The 23,348-nt window shown below is 37.7% G+C and overlaps 2 protein-coding genes across 5 annotated transcripts; one reads left to right on the top strand and one right to left on the bottom strand.

The window, feature by feature from the left end:
- Positions 1 to 4,503: 4,503 nt before the first annotated feature.
- Positions 4,504 to 6,485, top strand: LOC109203589 (uncharacterized). Of its 2 annotated transcripts, XM_019363206.2 has the most exons (6): positions 4,504 to 4,572; positions 4,673 to 4,996; positions 5,088 to 5,444; positions 5,531 to 5,647; positions 5,971 to 6,011; positions 6,110 to 6,485. In XM_019363206.2, the coding sequence occupies exons 1-6, from the start codon at positions 4,530 to 4,532 to the stop codon at positions 6,224 to 6,226; spliced, it is 999 nt and encodes a 332-aa protein (XP_019218751.1). In that variant the 5' UTR covers positions 4,504 to 4,529; the 3' UTR covers positions 6,227 to 6,485. The 2 variants fall into 2 exon arrangements, with proteins under 2 accessions (XP_019218751.1, XP_025754883.1); XM_025899098.1 differs by lacking the exon at positions 5,531 to 5,647.
- A 2,925-nt stretch (positions 6,486 to 9,410) lies between these two features.
- On the bottom strand, positions 9,411 to 13,623 carry LOC106097357 (uncharacterized). 3 transcript variants are annotated; one of them, XM_013267435.3, is made up of 6 exons: positions 13,548 to 13,623; positions 13,027 to 13,371; positions 12,513 to 12,857; positions 11,232 to 11,348; positions 10,681 to 10,745; positions 9,411 to 9,894 (listed from the first exon to the last, which is right to left on the bottom strand). In XM_013267435.3, exons 1-6 carry the CDS (start codon positions 13,588 to 13,590, stop codon positions 9,757 to 9,759), a joined length of 1,053 nt encoding a protein of 350 aa, XP_013122889.2. In that variant the 5' UTR covers positions 13,591 to 13,623; the 3' UTR covers positions 9,411 to 9,756. The 3 variants fall into 3 exon arrangements, with proteins under 3 accessions (XP_013122889.2, XP_025766307.1, XP_019218736.1); XM_025910522.1 differs by lacking the exon at positions 10,681 to 10,745; XM_019363191.2 differs by lacking the exon at positions 11,232 to 11,348.
- Between the last annotated feature and the right edge of the window lie 9,725 nt (positions 13,624 to 23,348).

Below are 23,348 nucleotides of genomic sequence, written 5' to 3'. Positions count from 1 at the left end.
AGTTTTTTTGCTTACATTTTATTTCAGCCTAACAGAAAGTAAATGTCCAGTACATATTGTCATGTATGGTGATACATGCTCAAACATCCAGGTAAAGAAATTGCAGGAAGTTGATTCTGTTCATCAAAATGTAACATTTTCAGTGGGAGAAACGTTTCAGGAAGACAGGGAGGAACACTGGGTTAAGTGGAAAGTCAAAGAGGCCATTAACATGACATAGGAATGAACAACTCTGAACGGAGGAGGGGGCCCCAGAGTACAGCTTTCACTATCTTACAATGCTGTGACTGTAGCCATTCATCAACACTCTGTAAATGGTACTCAAGGCAATTGATCAATGATCATGACAATTTGCATTTCAGCAATCTTAAAACTGATCTCATAGTTCATTGTTAATCAGTTAATCAATGGTGCTAGTTTCGGTCACTATGCAAAAGTACTGTTTATAAGGTTGGGGAATCCTGCAGGCCAGTCAACAAAAGGAGAATGAGAGAAAAATAGAGGAGAAGGAGAGGGATAGAGTAAGGGAGAGAGAATCTGCTTTATAGTGATTGTCTGTGAGTATCTTTTTGTACACCTGTGCATGTGAGAACACTTGTGTTCATAAGCTTTGTCTATGGAAGTCTCTAAGGCTACGTTCACACTGCAGGTCTTAATGCTCAATTCTGATTTTTGATCAAATCCGATTTTTTGGTCTGCTTGTTCACACTACAAATAAAATGTGACAGCAAACGTTCTCTAGTCTGAACCCTCAAAGCGGCCCGCATGCGCAAAAGAAGACGTCACACACAACGCGCTCTGTTTAGACCCAGAGCAAACAGTATTGTCTGACTGATGGCCCTTAATATAAAGACCTGTTTAGGACTTTACGTTTCCCAATTTTGCTTTAAGTTGTAAAGTTATTTTGTTATTTACATATGGCCTAATAATTATCCTGATTGCTGTTTTAGAGAGGAGCGGTGCTTCAAAGGATAGTTGCAGATTTCTGTCAGTATCTGCAGATTATACAGTACAAATAAAATGTTCACGCTTCTCCAACATTGTCTTCCCAACAGTTTCACTGACATCTACACGGGATGGCCAGGAAGCGTTCGCGATGTCTTCTCGAGCGCTTCACCGGCGCTGATAATTGGCGCCTGTTTTGTGTCAGTGAATTAAAAGACAGATTTAATACGACATGACCATTCAAACAGCAGTCGCTTTCTAAAACATCAGATATGTATCGGATTCAGTACCACATACGAAACTGACCCAGATCAGATTTGAAAATATCGGATTTGTGCTGTTCACACTGTCATACCATGATCGGATATGGGTCGCATAGGGTCAAAAAAGTCGGATTTGATGCGCTTTCGCCTGCAGTGTGAACGTAGCCTAATAGTGTGTGTGGGGAGCCACAGCCCTGCCCCCCAGGACATAAAGTAGGCATGGAGGGGACCTGGGCCACAGACATTCAGACGCCCCTCAGAACACAAGAGCCTCAGGAGGACCACCACAGGGCCAATCACAGCAGAGGAGAGCCCTGGAAGGGGGTCGCCCACCAAACTTTTTGTTTGTAGAAGAGAAACTGAGTTTGAGCATATTGTGAAGAATGTCTTTGTGTTTTGTATTACGCAAAAAACAATCAGACGACATCAAACTATACTGTTGTTCAGTGGCCCACAGTATTAAATCCACTCCATTCATTAGATTCAAGGACTCTCCACTGGTCAGTCTATTCTGACTCTGAAACATTTCTCCCGGTGATCATAATGTGTTCTGTTTAAGAACTGGATCAGATAAATTACACCCAGCTCAGATATAATGAAAGTGAGAAAATATCTGACACTCAGGAGCTTATCTGACCTTAATATCTGATCTTGGTTTGCCTGCCTATTAAGTCCACTTATTGATCCGTGCACCTGCACCAGCAGTGATACTGACCAAAAGTCTGGGGAAAAACTACTGTAATCATTAATTACAGGCTAACGCAAAAATGTTGATGTATTTAACCAGGGGAACCCCATATCAAAGAAGTTAACTAATTTAAAGATAAAAAAAAATGATTTTGATCAGAAAAAAAGATGATTTCAAAATCATAGGAATCCACTCAACACTTTAATGTGCCAATGGAATTTATTTAGTTTGATATTTTTCAACAATGATTTGGGGTAAATGAAATGTGAATTATACAACATGTTTTGTTGGCCCCCAAAATACTACCATAGCTTATGTTGCAGTTAATAAAAGTAACCAAAGAGGTTGTGTTTCCATAGAATCAGCTGAACAACAGTTTGGTTTTTTTTAGAAAACACAAAAAAAACATTTTTATTGGAACTGTTTATTTTAACACGTATTAGAAAGGCCACAGCGTCTATTAAAGGACTACAACTCCTGCCCTTCTTGGCCTATGCTGCTGGTTGCCGCTGACTGTGGGAATCTTGTCTAACAGCAGCATACACACAGTCTTGTGTTGAGTCACTCCTCTTCCTGTTCCCTCTGTTTACTCTCACTGAGGAGTAATGGACTGTAGCATCGGTCATCATCTGAAATTACAGGTATTTTAGAATTTATGTCATCAACTTCAACTCAAGTAAGATTATTGGAAGAGTCAGAAATTGCATATGTGCAATATATCTCCTACTATTTAAAACAAATCTTATAAGATTATTCTAATATTTTACAACATATCTTAGAATTTTTAATCAGCATTTCTATGTGGTTGGGTCGATAATTTTTTCGCAATGAAATTTTTCAGTAATTTTACTTCCATCAAAGTGGATTTTAAATCACGTAATTGCATATTTTCATCTTTAATTAAAGTCTCTCAGAAGTAATGATGGGCAAAGTTTCACCAATCTGCAAAAGAAATAGGTCTACAAATTGTGGAATAATTTCCAAATAATGTTTCTTAATGTAAAGGGACAAGTCAGAAAATCAGTATTGGAGGCTGGTGATTTTCAGGTCTTCAGGTGACACTAGATTAAAAACACAGTCAACACAGTTAAGATGCTCAGTTCTAAAGCCTCCATCTCTAATGGTACGGGGTTGGTTTGTTCTACTAATCCAGTAAATAATTCTGCAATTTCATTTGTAAAACTAACTGTATGTGCACCTATTAACTTTATTCCAACACTTTGTATTGTAACAAATTTAACAAGACATTGTGATATCTTTATTATATGTTGTTGGTATGAATTTGCTAATCTCTTTTCCAAAAGCATGCTGCAGAATATATAGTAAAAGCATATTTACCAAATCATTTGCTTGGCCCACATTTGACACGTCACATCCAGCATGATTGGTGGCACGTACTTCCCCTAAAGAAATAAGATTTGGTGATATGATTGGAATAATAGTGTGGTAACATTAAAAATATCCAAATGAATGGACAGACACGTTCCTTCCCGTGGTGTGCCCAGTGCACCTCCAGTTCTCTAATTATACAATGTTATTATACCAACTATTTCTACAGATGTTTTAAGCGATGGATCTTTAGTATTTATTTTTGCAATGCAATGTTGTGATATGATAACTGTTCCTTTTCAAACACACATCTACTACTACAAAATAAAACATAGGAAAACACAAAGGGAAGAAGATGACTACAAGTGTTCTACTGAGTGTTTACTCACACTAGAATCGTGTAACAAGGTTATATAAATGCAGTGATTTATTTTTATTGTAATTATGTGTTCTTGTTGTTGTCCTGGTATGATAAACTGAAACATATATTTGGATCTTAAACATAATTTTAGTTTAAAAATCTATCTTTACACACACACAAACACATGCACACACAGTTACGATAAACCCCCCTTTGCAATGCTGACAAACATTTATCCCTCTGGGGTACAAAAGAAGAAGCACAATCACAGAAATGCAACAACCTAGCAGAACTCCAAGAATAACAACAACAGGGCCTAATCCTGGTCCTACATTAGTTAAAAGAGAGAGAGAGAGACTGTTTAACTTAATATGTGATCATGGAATTTCTCAGTTGTTGCAGAAATGTGCTTATAATCAAGAATATTCTGTTTTTGTAGAGCTAGAGACAGTTTATGATGAATCTTTAACAATCATGGCATAGATCTAACAAATTGCTTGATTAAAATCCCTTTTCTTGCCCATTCTGATGATTTGTTGGAGCCTCAGCAGGTCTTTTTGGCCATATCTACATTCACTGAGCTGCTGTTGCACATATACCTTCACTCATTCTGCCCCGCAGACCGTGACAAAAAAGCAGTTGGGACTGTGCTGATTATACTTTGAGTGCTTACGTATTATCAAGAATAGTTTTTTAACCAGAATAACTATAACCCATAGGGAACAGTGTTCGAGTTAACAAAATAGGCAGTTACAATACAAGATGAAAGAAGATGAGAGCTTTTGCAAAGCCCAGGAGGAGGCAAATGTGACAGGAAGTCTACATTTGAATCTATTCTGTACTGACCAATCAGCAGCATTTTACTGTCTTACCAAATACAGTGATTTCACCTCCTTCATTCAGTGAAATACCAGCCAAGTCCTCAACAAGGAGCAGTGTCACGATGGTCATGTTATGGATTATATTGCTTTTACTTCATCAAGGATGTAAGTGTGCATTTAACTTTACTAAAGATGTTCTAAATTGAGAATTTAATGTCAAATAGATGTGTGCAGAAAACCATAACTTTTCTGTATTCTAATTCAGATACTCTAGTTCCAGTGAAAACTGTTCAGCTTGGTGAACCAGCGAACATAACATGTGCTTTACCCGATGTGGTCAGCAGTAGAGGAGTCCACTGGTACAAGCAGAGTGTCGGAGATACTCTCAAATTAATAGTGACACTGTATGAAAGGGCAGCACCCGAGTATGGTCAAGAAATATTTAAATCAAGATTTCAAACACATTATGATAAGAAATTTAGCAACCTGACCATTTTGAAAGCAGTCCAAGACGATGAGGGAATCTATCACTGTGGAATCATAGAGTGGATTAATCCTGAATGGACTGGAACATATTTGTTAGTAAAAGGTAAGTTAGTAATACACTGCCATACTTTTATAAACTTTAAAGTGTTTCAGGGTGTGTTATGAAGAATGTACTTGTGTTTTGTATTCCACAGGAAATAATCAGACAGCATCAAATTATACTGTTGTTCAGTGGCCAACAGTGTTAAATCCACTGCGTTCAGGAAATTCAATGACTCTCCAGTGTTCAGTCTATTCGGACTCTGACAAGATGTGTCCCAGAGATTATAATGTGTTCTGGTTCAGAGCTGGATCAGCTCAATTACACCCAAGCATCATCTACACTGATGGAAACAGACACAGTGAAAGTGAAATAATATCAGACTCACAGGAGAGGTGTCTTTATCACTTCTCTAAGAATGTCAGCTCATCTGATGCTGGGACTTACTACTGTGCTGTGGCCACATGTGGGGAGATATTATTTGGAAATGGAACTAAACTGGAAATTGAAGGTATTTAGTGTTAAGTACTTTAATCTAAACTAAATATTCACAGCTGATAAATTTTTGAGAACTGACTTTTGGTTTGTTTTTTGTAGTGCAGCCAACACAATCAGGATTTATTCAAATGGCAATATTAATAGTTTGCTTGGCCATTTCTCTCTTTGGAAATGTTGTCTTGATCTGTAACCGAAGAGTATGTAAACCATTTCAAGGTAACTGTTATAAAAAGCTGAAATTATTTAAAATGCAAAAATTTATTTTTATCACGTTTTTAGGACCCAAAATGTATGGATTATACAAACATGACAGAAGTTCTACTGTAAAACGAACTGTTTTCTGTGGCGATTGAGATGTAGCGTTGTGATTTGTGTTCCTGTGTGTACTTTATTTATACAAACAAATTTATGCAAATAATTAATTTTTGTTAGTGATCAGTGACCATAATTTGTGAGTTAAATGAAACATTAGATGCACTTCACTACTGTATTTTTCTTTTGTTAGAATGTAATGAATGTAATTTGTTTTGCTATATCAGATACTCCAAACAAGACCTCAAACCAAGCAGTACATGATCGTGTAAGTAATTAAAATTATTGGTATTCAGTTAATATTTGTCAAAAACACCTTGATATCACTATGTACATAACTGTTTTACTTTTTAAAATGTTACACAGACTAAAGCTGATGAAGAACTAAACTATGCTGCACTGCATTTCTCTGAAAGAAAAACAAGGAGAAAGAGGAAGACTGAGTTTGCTGAGGATAGTGTTTACTCTCAAGTTAAACGCTGATGCCAATGACAGTGTTTAGGATTTCGTGAAATTTAAATTGAACCTGACATCAGACCCTATATTTGTAATTCCTTCATGTTGTTATTTTTTTTGTCTTACTTAAATATTACCTGTGAACAGTTAAATTGTTTCATCAGTGACAGTATATGGCCTCTAAAGACCAGAAATTTAGATATTTTTTTTCATTTCTGCTTTGCATATGTGATTTCTGACTGTAATAGCTAGTCATGCTTGCTGTGATTAAAAAAAATATTATGTTGATTGCTGCAGGTGTTTTTTGTTTGTGTGTGTGTGTTTAAGTTGGGCCACTACAGGCAAGGAATGAATTCCTATGTCAGTTTTGAGACTTGGAGTTTTTTTGCTTACATTTTATTTCAGCCTAACAGAAAGTAAATGTCCAGTACATATTGTCATGCACTGTGATACATGCTCAATCATCCAGGTAAAGAAATTCCAGGAAGTTGATTCTGTTCATCTAAATGTAACATTTTCAGTGAGAGAAACGTTTCAGGAAGACAGGGAGGAACACTGGGTTAAGTGGAAAGTCAAAGAGGCCATTAACATGACATAGGAATGAACAACTCTGAACGGAGGAGGGGGCCCCAGAGTACAGCTTTCACTATCTTACAATGCTATGATTGTAGCCATTCCCTAACACTCTGTAAATGGTACTCAAGGCAATTGATCAATGATCATGACAATTTGCATTTCAGCAATCTTAAAACTGATCTCATAGTTCATTGTTAATCAGTTAATCAATGGTGCTAGTTTCGGTCACTATGCAAAAGTACTGTTTATAAGGTTGGGGAATCCTGCAGGCCAGTCAACAAAAGGAGAAGGAGAGAAAAATAGAGGAGAAGGAGAGGGATAGAGAAAGGGAGAGAGCATCTGCTTTATAGTGATTGTCTGTGAGTATCTTTTTGTACACCTGTGCATGTGAGAACACTTGTGTTCATAAGCTTTGTCTATGGAAGTCTCTAAGGCTACGTTCACACTGCAGGTCTTAATGCTCAATTCTGATTTTTGATCAAATCCGATTTTTTTGTCTGCTTGTTCACACTACAAATAAAATGTGACAGCAAACGTTCTCTAGTCTGAACCCTCAAAGCGGCCCGCATGCGCAAAAGAAGACGTCACACACAATGCGCTCTGTTTAGACCCAGACCAAACAGTATTGTCTGACTGATGGCCCTTAATATAAAGACCTGTTTCGGACTTTACATTTCCCAATTTTGTTTTAAGTTGTAAAGTTATTTTGTTATTTACATATGGCCTAATAATTATCCTGATTGCTGTTTTAGAGGAGCGGTGCTTCAAAGGATAGTTGCAGATTTCTGTCAGAATCTGCAGATTATACAGTACAAATAAAATGTTCACGATTCTCCAATGTTGTCTTCCCAACAGTTTCACTGACATCTACACGGGATGGCCAGGAAGCGTTCGTGATGTCTTCTCGGGCGCTTCACCGGCGCTGATAATTGGCGCCTGTCTTGTGTCAGTGAATTAAAAGACAGATTTAATGCGACATGACCGTTCAAACAGCAATCGCTTTCTAAAACATCAGATATGTATCGGATTCAGTACCACATATGTAAGTGACCCAGATCGGATTTGAAAATATCGGATTTGTGCTGTTCACACTGTCATACCATGATCGGATATGGGTCGCATAGGGTCAAAAAAGTCGGATTTGATGCGCTTTCGCCTGCAGTGTGAACGTAGCCTAATAGTGTGTGTGGGGAGCCACAGCCCTGCCCCCCAGGACATAAAGTAGGCATGGAGGGGACCTGGGCCACAGACATTCAGACGCCCCTCAGAACACAAGAGCCTCAGGAGGACCACCACAGGGACAATCACAGCAGAGGAGAGCCCTGGAAGGGGGTCGCCCACCAAACTTTTTGTTTGTAGAAGAGAAATTGAGTTTGAGCATATTGTGAAGAATGTCTTTGTGTTTTGTATTATGCTAAAAACAATCAGACGACATCAAACTATACTGTTGTTCAGTGGCCCACAGTATTAAATCCACTCCATTCATTAGATTCAAGGACTCTCCACTGGTCAGTCTATTCTGACTCTGACAACATTTCTCCCGGTGATCATAATGTGTTCTGTTTAAGAACTGGATCAGATAAATTACACCCAGCTCAGATATAATGAATGTGAGAAAATATCTGAAACTCAGGAGCTTATCTGACCTTAATATCTGATCTTAGTTTGCCTGCCTATCGAGTCCACTTATTGATCCGTGCACCTGCACAAGCAGTGATAGGAATTAGGACAGGAGCTTCAGGAGTTTGATGCTGGTGGTGGAGATGAAGTTGGGGGCTTGGATTGAGCCTAAGCAATATGGGAGAGGCAGAGAAAGGGAGGAGATGGGTTGCATAAAGCCATCTGCAAGGGAGAATGACAGAAGAGCAGTGAGATTTAACTATGCTGAGTGGAGACTGATTGGCCTGAAGAAGGCGGGCAGAAAGATGATTGGACTAGACCAGTGATGTCAGCAATGAGCTGTAAAAGCGATGTAAAGTCTAGTTCAGGGGTGGCCAATTCCAGATACATCTGTCTGCCTGAGACAGATGTGTGCCTATAGATCTTCCTTATTGAACTTACGCATAAGCTTCATTTGGAATATACAAAAAATGCAAATAGTGAAGTTGTGCACACATGCATACATGTCAAGACCAGCTCTGAACTACAACATTCAAGAAAGAAAAGAAGTAAGAGAGAAATCATCTAAAAAAATAAAAAAATAAAAAATTATAATAATCAGATTGGAAATGAACATTACTGAAATACCACCATTACAAAATAATGGCCATGTCGGGTTAATACCTCATGAGGGCCTTCAGCAGGTCAGTCTTTCTTCTGCTTCTTCATATTTCCTGTTTCTTCAACATAATTCTTCATGAAATTAATAGTCAGTTAAACTGATTATTGTTGTTCTAAAGTGAATATTCAATTTATTCTTTCTCAAATGCATTTATTTTACTTCTAAAAGTAAAAGACTGATTCATATGGTGATACTGACCAAAAGTCTATGGAAATACTACTGTAATCAAAATCAGAAGCTAACGCGAAAGTTTTGATGTATTCAACCAGGGGAACCCATATCAAAGGACTTAACAAATTTAAAGATAAAAAAACAATGACTTTGATCAGAAAAAAAGACAAATGTGCAACAATGAGATGCTAAAAAAACATTTATTTCATCACCATGTGTGAATCTTGAATATGTTTCTGCAGTCATGCAATAGAATGCCTTAAGAACGTATTTTTGCTGTTACTGTGTCTGTGTGTCAACATGAGTTGCAAACCATAAAAATGGATTAAACTTTTCAGTTCCAACAACCTACTGCACAACTTTCAGTATTGGATTAATGGATTGTTGAAATCCATTCAACACTCTTTAATGTGCCAGTGGAATTCACTTTAATATTTGTCCTAAACCTTCATAGGAACCGTTTTATTTTAACAGATATTAGAAAGGCCAGAGTGTCTATTAAAGGACTACAACTCCTGCCGTTTTTGGCTTATGCTGATGGTTGCTGCTGAGTGTGGGACTCTTGTCTAACAGCAGCATACACACAGTCTTGTGTTGACTCTCTCCTCTTCCTGTTCACTCTGTTTACTCTCACTGAGGAGTAATGGACTGTAGCATCGGTCATCATCTGAAATGACAGGTATTTTAGAATTTATGTCATCATAAAGCTCACATCTGTGTCCTCATTAGCAAGGGGATTTGTGTTGGTGTGTGGGACAATAGCCTCGGGTTTATATTGTTAAATAGTAATTATGAGACAATGTGTTTCAGGTCATTTTACAGAGAAATATGAAAATAATGTAATGAGTAGTGTAACAAATGACTTTCTCTGGTGAGTAATTAACTAACATTCTGCATTACTTTTAAGAAAAGTGTTCAGTGTAATATATATAATACATATTTTTTTGATCAATTACCCCAACACACATCACAACAAAGTGGGGTAATATCTCCAACATGCAGGCTTTGGTTAATTAATTGGCTTTAATATGCTGCCTAGAGATGGTGGGGACTCCAGCATATATAGCAGATGATGTGATGCCTCAGATCATGAGTTGATCCTGCCATTCTCCTTTTTTTCTCTTTCCATAATTATAATATTGTGCAGGCTTTTTAGATTTTTTCCTGCAAAGTCTAATCTGGCCTTCTAAGTCTTAAATGTAACCACTGGTTTGCACCTTGTTGTAAACCTTCTATGTTTCCAATCATATAGGTGTCTTTTGACACCTTGTAGACTTTAGTTGTTCTACTAATCCAGTAAATAATTTTGCAATTTCATCTGTAAAACTAACTGTATGTGTACCTATTAACTTTATTCCAACACTTAATATTGTAACAAATTTCACAAGACATTGTGATATCTTTCTTATAAGCTGTGGGTATGAAATTGCTTTTTTAGCAAAAGCATATTTACCAAATCATTTGCTTGGCCCACATTTGACACGTCACATCCAGCATGATTGGTGGCACGTACTTCCCCTAAAGAAATAAGATTTGGGGATATGATTGGAATAATAGTGTGGTAACATTAAAAATATACAAATGAATGGACAGACACGTTCCTTCCTGTGGTGTGCCCAGTGCACCTCCAGTTCTCTAATTATACAATATAGTTATACAAATTATTTTTTACAGACGTTTTAAACAATTGATCTTTTATTTTTGCAATATAATGTTGTGATATGACAACTGCTGACAACACACATGTACTCATCCACATCTATTCCAAACATCGGTTTATAAGTTCAAAATCAAAATGAAACATAGGAAAACACAAAGGGAAGAAGATGACTACAAGTGTTACAGTGAGCTATGGCGTTTACTCACACAAGAATTGTGTAACAAGGTAATATAAATGCAGTGATTTATTTTTATTGTAATCCTGTGTTCTTGTTGTTGTCCTGGTATGATAAAGTGAAACTTATATTTGGATCTTAAACACACACACAGTTACAATAAACCCACCTTTGCAATGCTGACAAACATTTATCCCTCTGGGGTACAAAAGAAGAAGCGCAATCACAGCCACACAACAACCTAGCAGAACTCCAAGAATAACGACAACAGGGCCTAATCCTGGTCCTACATTAGTTAAAAGAGAGAGAGACACATTTAATATGTGATCATGGAATTTATCAGTTGTTGCAGAAATGTGTGTGTATAATCAACAATATTCTGTTTTTGTTGAGCTAGAGACAGCTTATGATGAATCTTTAACAATCATGGCATAGATCTAACAAATTGCTGGATTAAAATCCCTTTTATTCTGATGCTTTGTTGGAGCCTCAGCAGGTCTTTTTGGCCATATCTACATGCACTGAGTTGCTATTATTGGGTGATCAAGGTTAACAGGCAGTTGAAAATATATACCTAATAAGGTGGCCAGTTAGCGCATACTTAACATGGCAACATGGCCAATAACATAAGTAACTAATTTTGTGTGTTGTAAGCAATTATTGCTTTGTGTGTAGCACTTCAAACAAAATAAGATAAACAAAGAGCTTAAAATGGGAAGACACGCACTCAAACAAACTCATATATGAGTGTAGGCATTTGGCCGCCTACACATTAAACCTACAGGAGCTGCTGAGCCTTGGAAACCAATGCCATGGAGGTCCAAGGGCACAGTATTTGTGTTGCTGTTAAAGCTTGCGGAGGTTTGGAAGATCTATTGAGTCTGCAAAGCATTGGTGACTTTTATGCACTATGCACTATGCTTCTCAACACTCAACAACCCCACTCTGTAACTTTATGTGGTTTGCCACTTTGAAGCTTTGTTCCTTCCACTGCAATAAAAACATTTATACTGGAGCATGTAGGAGGAAAGAAATTTCATGAACTGTTATCACTGTGACATCCTATAACAGTATCATGGTTGAATTCAACAAGTTTATAAGAACAAGCTGGTTTTTTTTTTTTAACAAATGTTTGTAAAGGCAACTGCATGGATAAGTGTTTTTTTTTTATATATCTGTGGCAATTAAACTGAAATGATAACTATTAAGATTAGAGGTCTGGAAGGTTAGATGAAACGAGAAGTGGTGCAATACATTTGTCTGTACTATGTAACTTGAATAAAGTGTGATATTTACAGACTACATTGTGCTGCATGGAATTAATAACTATGGATTGATTATAGTGCTTATGCTTAGTTTGATGTTTTTTGTTTTTTTACTAACTCTTAGTGAGACTTTTATACTTTAATGCAAGATAATTTAAGATTTAAAGACAAATACAGATACATACGTGTCTCCACTTTAGTTCCTTCACCAAGTAGGATCTCCCCACATGTGACAACAGCACAGTAGTAAGTCCCGACATCGGAGGAGTTCTGTATTGTTTTGGTCAGGCTGTAGACGCATCGTCTCTTAAGAGCTTCATCACTGTTGTTCACGAGAGTGTAAATGATGTTTGGAGCAAATCTTTCAGATCCAGCTCTGAACCAGTACACTCTGTGGTCATCTGGACATTGGAGTACTTTTTCTTTTTTCTGGGAGAGAAGTGAACACTCAAGTGTCACAGAGTCTCCCAGAAGAACAGACTCTTTCTCTGGATTTTGTTTCACGTAGACAGATTTCTGATGATTGTGATCTGTAAATTAAGGCAGAATTGCAACCTAAACTATTTGTAACTGATTTAACTGATTTGCATCAATGACACTGAACTTTTCAGTGATGTCAGAATCAGAATCAGAATCAGAATACTGTATTAATCCCTAAGGAAATTATGTATTCTTGGTACAAAAAGGGAAACATATTACCTTTCACAGCCAAGAATGTGCCACTGCTGACAGTCTGTGAATATGTGGTTCCTGTTTGACAGAAATATGTTGCTTCATCCTCTTTGCTGACATTTCTGATAGTAAATATATATTGAGATGTTTCTTTATTCACTGTGAAACGTGAATCTTTAAATTCATCAGATAAAGCTATTTGGTTAAAAACAACAGAAGCAACACTTTGGGGCAAGTGTCCCAGAGACTGTTTATACCAATGAAAGGATTTTAACTCCTTCTCAGAGACTTCACAGCCAAAAGTAGCATTGTCACCAAGGTCAACAACAGTCAAAGAGATCAGCTGAGGAACCTCTGTAGTTTGAATCACAGCTGAAGAAAAAAACAAATAACAACAGATTTACAACACAAAAGGACAAAATCAATGCTATTACATTGTAAAGGTTGTTACATAGCCATCACAGAGATGTACGATGGGTTTCACGAACAGTGCAGTACTAGCAGAAGTTTCCCATCATATTTTTCTTGTAGGAAAGAACTGCACTTACCTGGTGTGCAAAGAAGAATCAAAGCTGTTATTCTCACAATCATCGTGGTACAGCACTCTAGTCTCACGCTACTGATCTCTTCTTGCCCAAATGGAAGGTTTAGTCACAAGGTTATAAAGGTTTCCAAAGCAGAAATCAGTGATTGGCTGAAATGTAGGAAATTACCCCTCCCCCATTCAGCAAACCTTTGATCAATTTTCATTTGATAAAAGATGTCTTATATAAAATGACATAAAAGTATGTCTTTCTTAGTACCTTGTGATAGCAGTTTGTTATCAGTTATCAGTGTCTTTATTAAGGCCACTTAAATTGTGACTGAAGTTATTGTTTCTGTAATTATTAGTTGATTATTGTTAGTCACAAGCTCTGTAAATCTTTAACATCAGAAGATACTACTTTGCCATTTTGTATTAGTAATTAAAGGATGGTTTATGTTGTATCTACCAGCACAAATACAAGGATACAAAGATGCAAAAGTTTCACAAAATAATTTTCACTTCTTTAATTTCATGATCTTTCTATAAAATCCATGGATATACCTGCAGTTGATGTAGGGTCATGTCTGACTATGCAAACTGTTTTTGATCACTTAAAAACAAATAATAAAAACAATAATTAGAATTGGTTCATGGTGATTTTTCCTTTCTTTGGAAAAACACATTTATTAAAAAAAATTGCTTCCTAAGGTAGACACACCCCTGTTGTATCTGTGTTAAGCCCTAAACAGGAAGCTTTCTGACCATAAAAGCAACAGTTAGGCCTGAGGTCCACCTGTGATTAAGTTGTTTTATTAGACGCCACAAAATGAGATACAGTAAAGTGAAAAAAGTGCTTGCCCCCCTTCCAGATTTTCTATTTTTGTATGTTTGTCAAGCTTAAATGTTTCAGATCAGTAAAACAAATTTAAATATTAGACGAAGATAATTCGAGTAAACACAAAATGCAGTTTCTAAATAAAGGTGTTTATTATTAAGGTGGAAGACAAATCGAAACCTACATGGCCCTGTGTGAAAAAGTGAGGAGCAAACACTTTTTCACACCGATATATGCTTGCTTCTTGAAACAAAACTTCACTGATGTCTTGAATCGAAATCAGTGGTTTAAGCTTTCTTGGATTTCTAAGCTCAGTCATTCACTCTAGCAGGTAAAGGAAACAGTGATGAGCAGTAAGGCTTCAAGAAATATAGAATATAGCTGTTTTAGATGAATACAGTATTCTGGATGAATTCCAAGTACCCAGAAGACATGCCAGAGATAAGAAAATGTAAATGTGTATGTATATCAGAGTCTGCTCGTAGAGTTCACTCTACTGAAACTGCACTTCTTAGAGTCTCCAATGACATTTTGATGAGATGTGATGCAGGAGAATGCTCTGTTTTGTTGATGTTGGACCTGACCTCCGCCTTTGATACTGTGGACCATCATATTCTGCTAGATAGGCTGTGACACTGGGTGGGTATATCAGAGTCTGCTTTGGACTGGTTCTAATCTTATTTGCATGAACGATCCTTTTCTGTGGCTACCCTCTAAGTACAGTTCCTCTTCTACTTTTCTTGCCTATGGTGTGCCACGAGGTTCAGTTTTGGGGCCTTTATTGTTTTTGTTGTATTTACTTCCTCTTCAGCACTTATTGAACACTTTTAAGGACATTTCTTATCACTGCTATGCAGATGATGTTTCCAAGATGTTTCCAAGCTACAGATTTTGCACGGTGCATAGACTCCATTAGAGGTTGGATGGCTGAAAACTTTCTTCAACTTAATGAGGAGAAGACTGAAATCCTTTGTGCTCCTAAAAAATTTGTACCTAGTGTTATGGAAAACTTGGGTCCACTTGCTACATTTGCCAAACCTTCTATCAGGAACCTTGGTGTTACTACAGCTCTGACTTTGGACGCTCATGTTAAGTCTCTGGTCTGCTCCTGTTTTTATCACTTGAGAAACATTGGTAAGCTGAGTCCCATTGTATCGTGCTCCGAATTAGAAATTGTCATTCATGCATTTGTTTCATCTTGTATTGATTATTGTAATTCTTTGGTTACTTGTTTATGTAAAGCCTCTTTGGAGCATCTACAAGTTGTTCAGAACGCTGCTGCTAAGCTTCTGACCAAGTCCTCCAAGTACTCCCATGTCACACCCCTGCTGATTCAGCTGAACTGGCTCCCTATTAAATTCAGAATCCACTTTAAAGTTTTGACCTTGACTTTCAGGGCTCTGTATGGACAAGCACCAACATATGTCAGTGAGCTTTTACATCCATACATTCCTAGCAGGTCCCTGAGGTCATGTGATCAGGGCTTGCTGGTTGTCCAACACACGAGGCTGAAAACAAAAGGTGACAGAGCTTTTGTAACTGTGGCCCCCAAACTGTGGAACTCTCTCCCTTTGAGCCTGAGATCTGTGGACTCAGTGGTCGCTTTTAAAAAACGGCTGAAAACTCATCTTTTTAAACTTGGTTTTGGTTGATTTTTATTTTTATGTTTTAGCTTCTATGAAGCACTTTGTGATTTTTATCTTGAAAGTTGCTATATAAATAACATTTTACGTTAATTGTAGCATCGATATCTCCTGTATGTTTCTATTGTAGAATAACTGTGGCGATCACTTTGAAGTATTTTTGAACTCAACTTTGCTTTACATTCTTAGTTGTGTGTTCCTACATAAACACTAAAATAAACATTGTATCAATCTTCTCCCTGTTAGATAGGATTTGTGTTAGTGGGTGGGACTGGTATTTCATGTCATATACATTTTATGGTGGAACGCAAAAGTAAAGTGTAATGAATAATGTTCTCTGAAGAGAAATCAAGTACTGCACTGCTTTTAATAAAAGTAACTATTGATGTATAATACATTAATTTGTTTTGAGTATGACCCCAGCAGATGGGTCAAACTATAGTAACATTAACTTTTTGGTTAAAAGTCATAGATCAACTAAACCATAGGGTAATTTTGCCTGACTTTTAAACAATGTAATTTCTTTAATTTCTTCATTTTGCAATTAGCTCTGCTAACTATTAGAAAAAAAATGCTGATTTTAATGCTCTTTTGTATTCATTTCTCATATAAATATTTTATAAAGCACATATAATAGTGTTATTAGTCACAGAGCTAGACCTGCGTATGTACATATCAGAACTTTCATCTCATATCTTCATTATTTTCTGAAATGCCCATGTCAAATCTTAAGGTAACAGCTAAAAAAAAAGGTAAAAAAGATATAAACTTTAAAAAAGGTCATGCAGAGACACAAGGTTCCCCTACTAATTTGTCAGTAAATTCAAGGGCATGGCACATTTTCAGCTCTTAACTATAATTAATGTTAAAGACTGATTTGTTTTAAGTCTGAATTTCTTTGTGACAATATTTTCCAGCTATGGCTTCAATGAGTGCTTTCCCACATGTCAAGACAACAAAAAGCAAAGCAACATTCAACAGCTTCACTGACAAAAATGACACTTGTGGTCGGCCATTTCTTCAGTGGCCAATCACTAAAGCTGTTTACCCAGCACAGATCTCACTATGAGCCACTATGAGACATAAAGTGAGAGAAGAGCTACAAAGCACTTAAGCAGGGATGATTTAGATGAACAAGTTGAATTGATTGTGTTAGTTTAAACTTATGTTGCCTATGTACACTGAAAAACTGTGTCTGTCTTTCTAGTGAATAAACAAAATCAACAGCAGAAACCAGCACCTGCTGCATCTGCAATCAAGTAATATATAGTATGATTTTAATACAAATTTTATTCATGTAATATAAATGTTTCAGTAGCTCTTAATTTAGACAGGCTGAACGTCCATCACTGTGTTAAGTGATAGGCATTGGTACATTGGTAAGGATGTCAAACTCACTTTTTTGTTTTTAATTTATCAAATCATTTGAAAATCCTGCTCTGGGACCAGTGAATGATGAGCACCTCCCCTCACTTCTTTATAACTGCCAATGAAAAACACCCTACCACAGTTAGATCACAGAATGACCAAGCAGATCTGAGTGTGTGCACGTGTCCCTTTATCTCATAACATCTGACAGCTCCTGTTTTGATATGAATATGAGTCATACATAGTGTAGTGTTATGGCAGCTTCCTAAAATAGATAAAACAGCTACCCAAGTAGCTGGAAGGAAAGCCCCTTTGCATTCATGACCTTGTTTGAAAGCCCAGCCACAGCAGTGCTTAAGTTTCCATGTATCAACTCTACTTAGCTAACACAACAAAATAATAATTGATTATTGGTGCTATGCTTTAAAATGTGTGAAAGGTTTTTTTCTGTATGCAGCTATACACGATGTGACCACGTGCTGACAGGAAAATTACAGTAAACTAAATGATTGAATTGCATGGCATATTTATGTGTCAAAGGTCTAATCATCAGCAGACATAAGACCAGCTGTCTTATTTATTTTTAGGTGTTTTTTTTCACCAAAGTTCATATAACACTTCTCTGTTACTCTGGTACATGTGCCTCACTTGAGTCAAAAGTTTTTATCACTTTCAGTAAACGTAGTTTTGTAACACTGAGAATAGTGTTGTGAAGTGAGTATAGTGGATGGAGACCACAACCACCTCCCCAACTCTGTAAGTTGCTGCATGTGTTTCTTCCTGCTTAAGCAGACTGGGTGGGTTAACATTGATAATATGAAGTTTGTAACTGTTCTTTGACAATAACGTTGAATCTAATCTTCTGAATTGGCTCCTTTATCCTTATGCATCTCTGAAATGTTGCAAACACAACACTTTATGTATTTCTTATCCTACACACATTTTTCCTAGGACAGTATATTTACTTATATTAACATAAATTAAATCCTGAGGAGGCCAAAGACATTTCTGACGATGAAGCAGCAGAAACCCTTTTGTGGACGAGAATGTGGCCAGCAATGAAGGATGCAGGGCCTCTCTGGAGGTTAGACAGGAGACCAGCAGATACAGAGCTCCACTAGCAGACTGGAAGATAGCCAGTTTCAGGGGTGACTAGCTCATGCAAAAGAGGCAGTAACCAAGGAGGTAGGCTCAGGCAGAGGAAAAGAAGTCTCTGGGGAGTGCTTGACATTGGTTGACTCAGGAGGAGCAGCTGATTGGTGCCTTCGCAACAGGACCTCTGACAGGCCTGACGGCTGCTACTCTGAATCTACTTCACCCTTTTCTTTTACTAGAAGAAATCAACTATGAATTCATAAAAAACATTTGACATACAAAGCAAAACCTTTTAAACAGTTTTTTTTAAAAATTATTATTATTATTATTATTTTTAAAAAACATAAAATTGCGTGAACTGAGATTTTCCTCTGCTCACTCCTCCACTTGCAACCCTATCCTGCTATCACTTCTTTCTGTTACGGTATACCTGTCACGGTCCGGGTACGGAAAGTGAAAATGCTGGGTTAAAATGAGCCAGAACCTTGACAATACCATAAAAATTCCAACAATTTAACTTTACCTCGTCAGTGTATGTGTATACTTGCTTCTCTCTTTTTACAAAGTGGTGTTGATTGTTTTGTGTCGTCCATTGTTAGACTATAAGGAAAATAAAGACTTGGTCGTTGTAACACCTGCATCACCAGTATTCTGAAAATAACCTTTTTATTTTTGGTTTCTTGCCATATGCAAATGAAAAGAGACATAGATTTTGTCATAATGTTATGTATATGTCCACCAAAACCTTCTAAAAAATGGAAATAAAAACACAGTATTATACATTGTTGAAGCAATCCAGCAAGCAAAGCAAAGCTCCATGCAACAGCTACACAGATAAAGGTTGTGGTGGGCCATTTCTCCGCCCTTTGACCAACCTGAAGCTGTTTACTCAGAACAATCCCCTCACTGTGAGTTTCAACAGGATGTGAAGTGAGAGAAGTGCTGCAAGGCTTCAGCAGCATACTTTTAGCTTAAACATCTGACTTGATTTTATTTTCTTTCTTGCCTTTTAAATTGCAAACATTGTTTGTGCTTTAAAACCACACACAATTGCAACCTTATGCATCTATCATAACATACAATCTATATGCAATGTTCATACAACTGCATTTAAAGGTTTAACTAACTTCATTCATCATTAATTTGAACAAACTGTCATCTATGCGTGTAGTACACACTTTATACACACTTTACACATGTTTACATAATTTAAAAAGTCCTGCCCGTGCCATAAAGGGCAGGGACAATTCATTAGCACCTCTCATCTTTCATTGATAGCCTTAAAAAACACACAAATGTGTGATTAGAATAGTCATAGTTTGACCAGGTAAGTGTGTCCTTTCCTCTTTAACTCTTCCAACAAGAGCTGCTTTTGTTATACATCAAATTGATAAAACAGTGCTGCAAGACCAAGAGAGTGACACAGGAAGAAAAGCCCCTTCGCATTCACACCTGTCTTTGAAAGCCCGACCACAGAAATGCTCAAGTTTCCATGCTTTGTTTGTTTGTCAGTAATGACTGTGACTTTGTGTTTGACTTTGTGTGCAAAAAAGAAAAGGCAGGTTATGCAAAGAACGACAAAATATTTCTAGAGAAAAAAAAAACACAGCTATTTATCTTTGGTCTTTAAAATGTTATATTTATTTCTCAAATCCTTACCCTTTAGTATATACATGTGAATATATCACATGTACAGAAGCTGGGCACAGCATTGTTTCAGGGAATTACTCATTTATTGCTTGACAAAACTCCAGCGCTGCTTGCACTGTGCAGTTTTTTTTCTCTCGTTGCAGGCATGAACAGTGAAGCAACAGACAGGAAATGTGGCCTCAGAGAGGGGGCTGTGACATGCAACACATTGATCTCTAGCCAGGCTGAACTTGAACCAGTGACATTGTGGTTTTGTGCTACCATATTAAGAACATCTTTGTCAGACCAACATGTATTGGCTTGTGGTCCACAATACGTTGACCCTGATTAGACCACTAACAGACCAGAACACTGAGCACAATATCCTACTCTGACACTGAGACTACTCAGTGCAGTCTGACTGCAGCAATTTTGACATATTTTTTTGTCACTAGGTGTACAGTAGTTCTGCTTGAAACTGACATACACAATTTGGGTCATTTTAATGCTATTTTAGTGGACTGCTTTTCAGTGGTAGTTTTAACCCTATGACTTTCACTTCTCTGACACATAAAAGAGAAAGTATAACGGTAAGACAGACTACAGTGAGTTCAGGTGTCTTACAATTTTTATTTTTGGTTTAACACGCATCCAACTTGTGTTAAAGTCTCTCTAATCAGAGTTGTTTGCCAGTGCAACATCAGTCTATTTTCAGTTAAAAACAAAAGGTTGAATTCAGTATTTTTCAGTATTACTCATATTAGCTGACCCCTAACAGCCAAGTCAACCTCTGCTCTTCCCTACCTGTTCTTGATGTTGTTGATAGCTTGTTTTATGCACAAAATTATGAAATTAATGTAATGTCTTGAAATATTGCTTTGCCACTGCTGTCATATTTGTCATTTTGTGTAACAGGTGTTTCCCTTCTTTTACGCAAAGAGCTGTATAGTAAGAGAAGTAAAAATGCTAATTAGAATGTGCAGCTGCCCAGCTGTGATTGGTGTGGTCAATCTTGTTTTTTTTTGGTTTTTTTTTTTGCCTTCCCGTTTGGTTCTTTAGCCGTCAGAATTATTATCTGAAGGCCAACAAAGATACCCAACGGATTTACATTACCAAGTGGATCATCACGGTCTTGCCGTATTGGTCCTTTTGATTGACCTTTGTTATTATTATTTATTTATTTAATTTTATTTTCAGTTGTTACAGACGGGCCAGACATGACTGGGGGATAGGAAAGGGAGAAAGAAAGACAGAGAGGGAGGGAAAGAAAGACAGAGGGGAAGAAGGACAGTGAGAAAAAGCACTTACAAAAAAATTCACCTGATCAGCTGTTGAGAGAAGAAGAAAAAAAAGAAAACAAGCAAAAAAGAGAGCAACATAATGAACACAAAACCATTGCAATAATCTAGCTAAGTGTAAATAACAGTAAATACTAAATATTGAATATTTTTGTGCAGCACGCAAGACCGACAGCGCACAATGTGCTTTGAGATAGCAGCCAAGAAAGGTATAGTTTGTGTTTGTGGACACCCATGTGTACACCTGTGTGCACACCTGTGTGGATCAGCGCGCTTGTATTCAAAAGGTTTCTCCAGGTAATGAACTGAGGGTGTGGGGAGCAATGGCCCTGTCCCCCAGGGCATGAAGCAGGTATGGAGGAGATCCAGGCCCCAGACATCCAGAACCCCAGAGTGCGAGAACCCAAGGACGACCATCGGAGGGGCAACCGTGACACCCTCTTGGGAAGAGCTGAGGAGAGCCCCAGACGATGGGTCAGCCAGCAGCCATGGAGCAGAAGCCTGAGGGGACTGCAGTGATGTGCCCACAGGCTCTGCTGGCAGCCAGCTGTGCCAGAGTGGACTGACCGAGCAACAGGTGCCAGGCCCTGCCAAGCAGCCACCGGGAGTGAGCCAGTACATACCTGAGCGCCCAGCCCCGGACACTGAGAACCACCAATGCGGGGAGTGTGGTGAGGGGAGATCTAGGAGTCTAAGACCTGACCTGACATACAGACACAGACAAGCAGGCACACACAGACACACACGTTCATTCCCACCCTCATGCACACATATACAAATACTCGGCACTCACCCTACGTAGAGACAGACACAAATGGACACTGTACACAAAATCACACTCCTCAAACTTACTCTATACCCCAGGTCCAGGCACGGCCACCCCCAGACCTAGACCCAGGAGTTGTTACCCTTTTCCTTGGGGTGGAGACAAGACAACAGCACGAAGGCCCCGCATCCCAGACCCCAATTGGACGGCCAACTCCTCCTCCCAGCCCCTCCACCCCAATGGCTAACAGAGAACGGGGGTGTGTGAAGAGGTGTGGTCAGTCTACAACTTGCCAATTATTAAAAGGCTCCTTATGTAGGGTGTAGCCTGAAGACCACACCCTACATAAGGAGCCAAGATCGAAAACCCCAGTTGGAGATAATAAATTCCCCAAACAGAGAATCTATATCTTGTTTAAAACATGCTGTAAATAAACAGGAAAATTAATGAAAATGTGGTACGTCCAGCCAATTTAAATCAAAACTTGTAACATAACCATAAAATATAGATATTTTTGTTGCAAAGAAAACTTTGACTTTAAGCTTGGCACAGCTCACTCAGCCATTTCTCGTAAAGTATCTTATTTTTTATATCAGTAGACAGCCTTGTTTGTTTGTAAGTTTGGCCTTAGTTCACTCTAGCATTATGCTACATGCCTGTGCTTTTAAATCTGTTGAATAATAAATATAACATTTATTCTTTGTTGATAAGTAGGTTTTATTGCTGCCTGAAACTTGGGGAAAATTGATGCTTTTTCATGGGTCACTGCCCCTTAGATGAGACGTAACACCACATGTTGCATTGCACTTATATCCTGTCATCATCATGGAGGGTGTGGTCTTATTGGTTGGCTCACACACTAGGAAGGTGGGGTTGCTGCCTTCCTGATGTGGGAAGGCAATGTCATCAAGAACAAGAAAACCTAATGCGTTCTTTCTGTAGTTCACACATTACAATAAACTATGAATTTTGACGATCAGGATGCAGATGAGATTCTGTGTCACTGATTCTGGTTATACTGTTCAATGATAGACAGTTGAAAACATAAAGTTATATTTCTTAATGGGTTTTACAACAATGGAAAGAACTTTTTTTGTTCTGAAAATTAAAACAAGCTTATCACGAACTCTTTTCAGCAGTTTTTTTTAAGCTTTAAATAGGTGTTTAAAATGTTCATTAGATCTGTCTT

The sequence above is a fragment of the Oreochromis niloticus genome, linkage group LG2, assembly GCF_001858045.2.
Source record: "Oreochromis niloticus isolate F11D_XX linkage group LG2, O_niloticus_UMD_NMBU, whole genome shotgun sequence".
NCBI classification, from domain to species: Eukaryota; Metazoa; Chordata; class Actinopteri; order Cichliformes; family Cichlidae; genus Oreochromis; species Oreochromis niloticus.
The sequence above is the reverse complement of the archived record's forward strand: the minus strand, read 5'-3'. Positions and strand labels throughout refer to the sequence as shown.